This window comes from Carcharodon carcharias, chromosome 8, assembly GCF_017639515.1.
Source record: "Carcharodon carcharias isolate sCarCar2 chromosome 8, sCarCar2.pri, whole genome shotgun sequence".
Taxonomy (NCBI): Eukaryota; Metazoa; Chordata; class Chondrichthyes; order Lamniformes; family Lamnidae; genus Carcharodon; species Carcharodon carcharias.
The window spans coordinates 51,532,895-51,542,761 of NC_054474.1; the positions used below are offsets into that span (position 1 = coordinate 51,532,895).

General features: G+C 40.2%; 1 protein-coding gene across 1 annotated transcript in view; it reads left to right on the forward strand.

The window, feature by feature from the left end:
- Positions 1-9,598, forward strand: part of LOC121281554 (cell wall integrity and stress response component 4-like) — a 29,005-nt gene extending 19,407 nt beyond the window's left edge. Inside the window, exons 3-4 of the mRNA XM_041194516.1 lie at positions 4,459-4,537; positions 7,504-9,598. Coding sequence (XP_041050450.1) covers positions 4,459-4,537; positions 7,504-7,588 — 164 coding nt within the window. The 3' untranslated portion in view covers positions 7,589-9,598. The remainder of the gene's footprint in view (positions 1-4,458; positions 4,538-7,503) is intronic.
- Positions 9,599-9,867: the final 269 nt, after the last annotated feature.

Consider the following 9,867-nt stretch of genomic DNA (forward strand, 5'->3'; position numbering starts at 1 on the left):
CGAGGTGATGGCATGGCAGGGAATTGGAGCACACCTGCCATTGAAATGACGTGTTTCCTGGGAATGCATAACTAATGTGGCAGGATTAGGATGATACAGCATGAGAAGCCACCATTGAGGCCAGCAGGTAGAGTGTCATTCTTCCTGCCTGCTACCATACTTAGTGCGAATCTGGGACAATTCCGCCCTTAGAGTCTCACTTTCTGCAGATTCCCTTTTATTCCATCCTTTAAGAAAGTGCAATGTTATCATGCGAGCATGTGCCTATGAGTGTTAAATTGAGTGATGGTGCGATGTCTTCATCAGCACTCTCTTCTTGATATTCCTCCATTGCCTGGTTAAGTTGCACCTCTTGTGTATCTGAAAGGGAAAAGACACAAAGGTAAGGTTGTGGTGTGTGGAGTATGTAAAGAGGAAAAGTAAGAGCTTCATGCTTACATTATTGCTCATCTACAATTTACAAATCAGAAGGGATTGTGGGATGAGGGGAAGAGGGATGTGAGAAGGTTATATAGGAGGGCACCATCTTTTTTGATGGTCTCATCCTTGTCACTGGCCACTGCCTTAGCAATGGGCATCTCAATAATGGCCAACATGGGGGTCATGACATTCCAGTGCATGTGTTCCTGATGCCTCCAGAGTGCGCCACCTTGTCTTACAATAAAGAGGGAAGTGTGACAATCAGCGTTGTGCAATCTGTTTGGCTGAATAGCTGGCAGTGTGTGCAAGCTGTGGGCTGTGTGAGGATTGTAGCAGTGCTCTTGGTGTGGCGGTTCGGTGGAGCATATGAATGTTAGGAAAGACTCCTGACTGAGAGAGATTGTTGATAGGTGAAAGATGGGGTTGTGGTGATTTGAGTACCATCTGCGGCTGGTGGTGCAGCTGGTGGGATATGGCATTTGAATATGCATTCACTGAGCTTGACAGCTCGTGAGGTAACTGAATTTCTTGTGACACAGGTCCTCAGAGCTTCGTTCCTGTCATTAACCGCTATGGCTATCTGGCCCCACTGCTTTCTGACCACGTGTCTGGAAGTTCTAGGAAGGTGCTAGATGAAGTATGGTGCTTAGAATACAAAAGGAAGGAGGCCAAGCTAAATTTGTATAATTTAATTAGCCTGCAGTTGGTATGTTATATACTGTTTAAAGTACAACATTATGGGAAGAATATAAAAGCAATGGGAAGGATGTATTGTATATTCTACAGAATGTTACCAGGGATAAGGGGTTACAGAGAAACGCAAGAGCTTTGGCTTTCTTAGCTCCAGTGAAAAAAGCTCCATCAGTAACCTGAACAAGGCTTTCAAGGTTACGAAGAGTTTTGCTAGGGTAAATAGTGGAAGATTTTTTTCCATTGGTTGGTAAGATAGAAACAGGACAAAATATACTGTATTTAAGACAACACCAGGGTATTGTCGTGTAGCCATTATGTGACTGAACTAATATTCCAGAAGACTGGAACAATTATCAAGAAACATGAGTTCAAGCCCCATTGTGGTGATTGAAGAATTTTTTAAAAAGTATTATTTGTTCTCAGGATGTGTGTGTCACAGCCCAATCCTAATTGCCCTTGAGAAGACACTGGTCAACTGCCACCTTGAACCACTGCAAACGTAGCTTGCTAGGCCATTTAAGAGGGCACTTAAGAGTTGCTTTGGATCTGGAGTGACATGTAGGCCAGACCAGGTAGAGACAGCAGATTTCCCTCCCTTATAGGAATTAGTGGACCTTAATGTTCCAGTTTCATTTTTACGATAATCCAATAGTTTCACGGTCACCATTACTGATAGCAGTTTTATTTTTAATTCCAAACTTATTTAATTAACTGAATTCATGGCCGGGATTTTCTGGCCCTGTCGTGGGCGAGGTGGCACCCCAGCTGGAAGTCCATTGACTTGCGGCAGGACCAGGAAGATCCCAGCAGCGGGCGGCTGCAGAATCGCCCCATATCTGCAGCTGCCATGGTGGGATTTTGACTTATGGATGGGGTTTTTTGGCCCCACTCACTACCTGGATTGTTTGGTCCTGCCATGATGCGGCCAGAAAATCCTGGCCTATGCCTCTGGATCGTTAGCCTCGAGCTCTGGATTATTAGTTTAATCACATAACCACTATGCAAATATGCCCATTGACTTCAGTTTAAAAAAAATGTAGAAATGAGTAGCTGGTATCAGTAAAAATGACCATTGTTTTAAAATGCCCAGCATTCCTTAGAGTCAATACCCATTTGTGACTCCAATTCCATGTCAGTGAAGTTGACTCTGAACTTCCCTTTGGGGTGACCTGGTAAAGCACTCAGTTGTATCCAAACCACTACAAATACAATGGTTCAGGAAGGAAGTCTGCTGGCAGATTCTGAAGGGAATCTAGAAAAAGGGAACAAATCCTGGCCTTGCCAGTGATGTCCAGATCCTGAAAACGAATAATTAAAATAAAGCAAGAGGAGCATAGGAAAAAAAGCCTTCCCATAGAGGGCAGCTAGAATATGCAATTTTCTTCCAGAAACTGATGTTGAAACAGAGCCTATGAGCAGGATTTTTTGTTTTGAGTCAGGACTCTGATGTCGGGTGGATCCCTACCCAGCACTGTGTTGCGAGCAGTCATCTGGCAGTGATTTAGTCTGAATAGGCCAATTAGTGGTTAGAAGACATGCTCGTCATCCAATTAAGATGGTGGGTGGGCTGTCACAACTAGAGGATCAATAGGAGAACTTCCATCATGGAACCTACCTTTGCAAGTAAGGCAGAGAGAGGGTGGCCTCCACCTTGAAGCACCCTCTCAGCAACTTTAAAAATTCTTATGATAAAAATGGCCACAGGTGCCAGACCACCATTGCAAAGGAGGAACCCCTCCATAGGGTGGTCTGTGACTACAGCTGTGTCCGGGTGGGTGGAAGGGGTTTCAAAGGCAGTCTGGAGCCTTGACTCCCCAGTCTGATGTTAGGAGGTTGCCTCCAGGTAGCTGTTGTACTCTTGAAGTCACAGGAAAAATCCAGGCGGCCTCTGATAATTGGCAATAATTGGCATTTAAATTATCCTAACAAGCTACTTGCCACTTGAGGGCAGGTAGTCGTTCCTTTCCTGAATCTGCCCCCACCAAAGTGGCTAAATTGGCATGCTGGCTGGTGGTGCAAACTTATTTGTGGGCATAGTTTCCAGGCCATCATTGTGAAGGAGAAAACTCTTAGCAGGACGGCCACTGATTGCAGCTATGGCCCTGTGATAGAAGAAGCTTCAGGTTGCGGGGGAGGGAGTGGGTGTGGAGGATAAATAAAGGAGGCTTTGCTGGACCCTCGCTCCCTGGCTTGCAACCAAGATGCTGTCTCCAGGGACATACCAGGCTTTGCCCATAGCATGGCACCCGTCCATTATTGGTAAGGTCCCAATATTGCCCCCAATCTGCAGTCCAGTTAATTGACATTAATTGGTTACCCTCTGCTCCCAGGCTGGTAGCCACTTCTACTGCTCACCCATCTCCAGTAAGATTGGCTTGAGGCAGGGAAGCGTTGCATGGTCCACCTGACCCACCATTTTCAAAACTCCCCCACCCAACCACGAAACCTGTAAGGTACCACCCAAAGGGTGTGAGCTGAACATCTGAGTAGCAGCTGGAACTTAGATCATTTTAGAACATTGTCACATATTTTAATGTAATTGTATAATATTCAACAGCTTATTTTTATATTACAAGATTGTTCAATTTAATGTAACCCAAACAAAGTTGATTTTGGCATTATTAATAAAGTTGCACCATTCTCAGACAAATGTTCATTTTATGTTTCTAAACAGAATGTTAAAGGGCACTGAAACACTGATTAACCTCCTAAACTCCACTTGGTCTTAGCTGTATGCATGTAGTCTCTGTCTTGAGCTATTACGATTTACATAGGAGTTTCTTCCACAGACATGTACTACTAACTCAATTTTGCTGTTATGTTCTTCCTTTTCTGTGATACAGCAGTTTAACTGATTTAGTGATGCCATTGTATGGAAAATGTAGCCATCAATTTTGCGGCTAGTTCAGTTTCCTATTTTATATCCAAAGCTGTAAGAACAGTTAATGCAGATTTCAGAGTTGGACTGTCTGTCTCCCAAAGCTTTTCCAGATTTGTTTATGATTAAATTTAAAGAAAACATTCAAATTGTAAGTTAACCTTATATTAAAAACTCTTAATTACAAACGCATATAATTGTGTTTCCTGCACTCTTAATTGCACATACTTAAGACTCTCAAAAATCTTTATTTGCATACAAAATAGTATTGAACAACTGAAGTTGAAGCAGAAAAACATTCCAGTAATAATAGGTCATATAAATTACTAAATAAATCGATAAGTCAAAAGACTAATCGGAGTTTATTACATTGTAGTTACTTTAGATCATTTCTGAAAGGCGGCTATTCATTTATGGTGACAAATTATGTATTTATGGCATTAACAATTTTGTATTTTTGTTAACAGGAACAGCTGTAACTGTTATAGTGTCTTTGGTACTCATTGCCATAGCGGTATTGGGCTTGGTGATATATTTAAAGAAAAGGTAAGTTCATGCACTTCAATGGGAACGGCGGAATAACGCGAACCAGAATCCACAAGAGAATACCAACATGTCTATTATTTATTTTTCTGTTGAGACTTTGTGCTGTTGAAGTAGGGAATGTTAATGCTGGGGACCTGGTATTCAACGTCTGCAGTAAGCTGCCAGTTGGATCACTAGGCCATACTCTCCCTACACTGTCCTATGAGGCAAATCCCAACACAGGCAGATATTAAACAACTCAGATAGAGAATAAAAGTCTTCCTATGGTGCCTCAACAAATTGCCTTAATCCCAGTAGCAAAAAGGCCTCCAGTTATACCACGGTGCATTTTTATGTTTCTATACCAGTTGCCCTTACATGAGAATAAGTAAACTTGCTTGTAACAAATTCTAGGCAGTTTTGTACAGTAGACATGTGGCTATTCGGAATTGGGTAGAATTCTCATAGACACCAATGAAAGGAGACCTTCATACCATTAATAAAAACAGTAAATGCTGGGAAATCTCAGTAAGTCTGGCAGCATCTGTGGAGAGAGAAATAGAGTTAATGTTTCAAGTGCGTATGACTCTTTTTCAGACTCGAAACATTAATTCTGTTTTCTCTTCCCCCAGATGCCGCCAGACCTGCTGAGTTTTTCCAGCATTTTCCGTTTATATTTCAGATTTCCAGCATGCACAGTATTTTGTTTTTACCTTCACATCATTAGTCCGTATCAAACCCAGTTCCCAGAATAGTGGTAATAGCTTTGGGCTTACCAGAAAATAACGGTCAGTATCTATCATATAATGACAAGATAGATCCCTATAAATTAGCTGTGATTCATAGGCTGCAGTTTGGACATCCCTGCTCTAGGCCATCCTAAGTGAAGATATTGGAGTAGAGTTTGCGTGCAGTGGTGTGGGTTTTTATGGCGCCATTTGACAAAAATTGGTGTAACCCCATAAAAGATAGTGGAATTTTAAACAAAATTACATTCAACGCGAATTGAGTTTCTGCAGGCCTTTGTTGAGACTGCAAAATTAGGCTGTTTTTAAAAAAAAAAACTCTTTCGGAATCAACCAAATAAACTAAATTAACAAAATCAGGGACAAAATAAACACAACCCCTAAGTTAGGGTAACTGTAAAACCAAAGACAAATTTTAAAGGAAACTTACAAACATCAAATCAAAATGTGATTATCAGGGTTGATAAAGCACCCCAGTCCCTGCGGTGCCCACTGGGCACAGAAGGCCTCGATGGCGCCGGCAGACACTGCGTGCTCCCTCTCCAGGGACACCCGGCCGCGAACATAGCCGCATTAGGCTGTTTTTATTTGCACACAAGAGCTTTGATAGGCACATTTTAAAAGCTTTCAAATGTAATTTTTTTTTTAAGTATTTACTAAGGGCTGTATTTTACATGCCCCTGCCAGGTGTGTTGTGGGTGGAGGGAGTATGTAAAATAGGATGAGTGCCCACCCACCCCCGAGCTCACAATATGGGGGGTGGACGGATGCCAAGATTGGCGGCCTGCCCACCATATTCAAACAGGTAATCAAGGGTTAATTAGGCTTGTCATCAAACCAATTGACCCTGACAGTATGCTGTGCACACCATAAAACGTTTGGCATGGGCAGTCAGGCAGGAGTGGGCAGCCCAACCTTTTTTAAAAGTTCTTCAAAGGGCAGGAAGGAAGTGGGGTTTTCCTCTTCGGGGATTGCCCTTTGTTGATCACAGGGCAACCCTCCCCTAAGGTCAAACCACGCCTTTCTTCCTACCAGCCCATAGCCTTAATCCCAAACCCTCCCTACCCAAGACCTCGAACGTATTGTTCTGGGGATCCATGGGTTTTCTTCTCCTGCAGTATTGGCTGTGGCCACTGACATGCTGTTGGTGCTGCTGGAACTCATGGAGCTCTAGAGGGGAGGGCTTCCTCCCTAGTGAGGGATGGAAGTCCCACTTGGCCTTCATTTAGCTGTCCTGCAGCACTTTATGGCAGCGGGGCGGGTTGGCTTGGGACATGTTGGCTCCAGGCTGACTTTGCTTCCGGGAGGATTGTGGGGGTGGAGGGAGAAACAAGCTGTCCGCCACCCCCATAATATTCAACCCCCAAGAAATTGGCTACTGTACCCCAATATAACTTGTATATTTTTGAAAAGTAATTTTCAGTAATTTAAAATCAGGCTGTTTAGAGGTGATTTGATGAAAATGGCTGTTTTTTGATAAACCTATTTTCGACTGTATTAACCAAACTGCAACAAGTTACTACTTCCAAATGTATCAAGGATATTTTTAAAGCAAATTTTGAATAAAATGTTTGAAAATGCTGGCTTATTTCATTTGTTCATTCCAAATTCTGCATTTTCTGATCTGAAATTGAGTTTGAGCAGAAACTTGAGGGAATAAGAAAACTTCTGAAAACAGGTTCAATTTTGGGGCACATTCTGCCCAAATCACTGATTGCACCCAAAATGTAAACTCCGTCGCAATAGTCAGAGTAATCCTGTGGAGCAAAATGTAAAACTGCTAACTTAATAAAACAACAGTGGTGTTTAGACTTTGAGATGCCTGTCATTGGAATTACCCTGTATCTTGATAGAAATTAGTTTCGCTTGTTATTACCTGGTCCATTGGATTGAGCTCTTTGTTGTAGCAGGACCGTGCTTTCTGTTTAGTGAGGTTTAGTCTAGATTTTGTTTGATTGAATAAAAACAGACAATAAAACATTTCCACTTCCTTTCTCCATCAGTCAATTCTAGTTGAAATAACATTAAGTAATAACTATCATTAAAAATCCAAAGGTTGTGGCTCCCATTTAGAGATTGTATTCTGTACAGATGTTCAATTCATATCCACTGATTTATATTGGTTCAATTTGAGAATTTGGAGCTGAAAGTAATTCATTGTTGTTAGTGAAATAAGAAAATGTGGACTGATCCCTTTGGCCAGGAGCAGAAAATTAAAAGTCCTTTTTGTCTTATTTGTAGGAGAGTGTTCTATAGCCGCTTACAGGAAGACAATACAGCTGGATCTTGGAGCAATTACAACAACCCTGCATTTGAAGATTTATGACAAAAATTCTTTAAATTGTAACTTTTATTTACAAATAGGCATTAAGCCACAAATGTACATAGCAGGTATTTTCTTGAAACTGCATAAAGCTCTGAATGTGTATCCTTTTGTTTGAAGCTGGAAAACAGGTGTAATTAGTCTGAGGTGCTAGCAAAAATGGGCAGATCCGATTCAGCCCATTTTACAACCCACTTGATTTTTTTTTCCATTGGCTTCAATTTTATGTTTTGTGTTACTGCCCAAGACCAATTTTACTCCCAACTGGTACTTTATACCTATAATTATTTTTTTAATTCTCAGAATCTATTTGAGGGTTTTTCACAATGTTTAAGTTAACAACGTCAAAAGTACTTAACCAAGCTGACAAATTATAGTGGCAGATCCTGGTATATAGCCACTGCAACCTGAGCTGATACTTTAGGTATCAATCAAGCAGGCTTGTTTTTGCAAATCTAGGCTACATTTTGTCCAAATCTGCTTAAGCAGGAACATGCTTAGTTGCATAGTTGAAATGCTTTTTAATTTTCTGCTGATCTAGATAATGTTATCCTGTCAAGCTTTGCTATAATAACTAGTCAATGTGGTCATTGTTACACATACACTGCAAATTTGACTGAATATAGGCTAGCATGTCGAAAGTCCGTTACTTTTCCTAAGGGGAGTGTGAATCCTTTGTGTTTCAGTGATCTATTGATGTTATCAAAGATACAACTGAAAAGATAAACACATTGTGGGCAGTATAGGGTAGGTCAACCTTGGATGCACAGTATTTATCCTAAAGTTTCTTTAAATAAAGGGTCTTTGATTTCAGGCAGACTTGATTCATGACTGACACATGATTATAACATAAGTCAAGTTTCTATAGATCTGAGGACTTTAGAGTTGACCTAGAATAGTTCAAGTGGATTTCAAACTACTGTAAAAGACTGCCTTTTATTAAGGACTTCAGCTTCATTCTGTGAAAATACCTCAACCAAAAAAAGATTATTAAGCTATAAAGACTGTCAGGAATCAAGATGTAGACATTTTAATTATATATTTATGCAGGAAAGGGAAGCATGGTCATGCTCCTTCTCAAAGATGTGCTGGATAATTATAACCTATTCTAATTTCTTTAGATTGCTTTTCTAATATGCAGAGGGAACAGATGAGGTGTTTGTAGTGTGCAAAGTAATAAATGTCACATATTTATGATGTGGTGACTGGGCTCACTGCTTAGCTTGAAATTTTAAGGATTCTCAACACCAGGCATAAAATTGAATGTAGTATAAAATAATATATACAGTAAATAGTGTTTTGAGGCTTTTATCCAATAAACGTAATAATTTTTGTATGTTATCAATGATTTACATGTGATTATATTATCAATTATCCTGAATGTTACTGCAAGTATCGTGAATACAGTGAGGAATGTTGGGCTCCATTTTGCTATAGTAAAATAGAGCGAATGCACTTTGGAGTGATAGTGTTGGAACAGTGCTGGCACAGGATCAAATGTTTTTGCCCTATACTTGCCAGCAAAGAGTGGAAGAAGAGCTGTGCTCCTTTGTGCTCGGGCATCCAAAAATTGTACAATATCTTAGCTGAGGCTTGATTCTTACCATCAACTGGCGAGACAAGAGTTAGGTGGAAAGATCTATTTATCCTTCTATATTTTATGAAAAGATAGGAACAGAATGGATATTGATACCCACTGTAAACATAAACAATTTTCCCATTGCTTGTACATTATCATTTACGTACAACTTTTCTGGCAATTTACAGGGGATCAACTTCTGTAATTTTCCAACAAAATCATAGTTTTCAATAATGAATTACCAATACAACATGATTGTTTGTAAGTAAAATGATGAATCTTAAAATTATAAAGGGAATGACTGAACAATATGTTCATATTATTCAACATGAAAATATGAACCTTAATATATTTAAAATATTGTTGTTACTTAGAAGTGTTTAATGTAATTTTTCAATAAGACACTAAAAATTAAAATTTTCCCTTCTCTTCTAGCCCCCAATTGAGTATTTTGATTGGTTCAGATCTCTGGTTATCTTTGTTACCATAAGGGGTGCACACATGTGGTTGACAATGATTCATCCATCTTCCAACTAATGACCTGATTGAAATCAGTTCCTCACTGGGGTCATTAATATGGCCTGTGCACTGGGCTAGTACTGGTATAGTTCAGGCACTCTGTGCATCCTTGAAGAAATGAACTGAGCTTATTATGTAACACAAGGTCATTCATTTGAATACTTTTCCTGCACTCTAGGTGGAG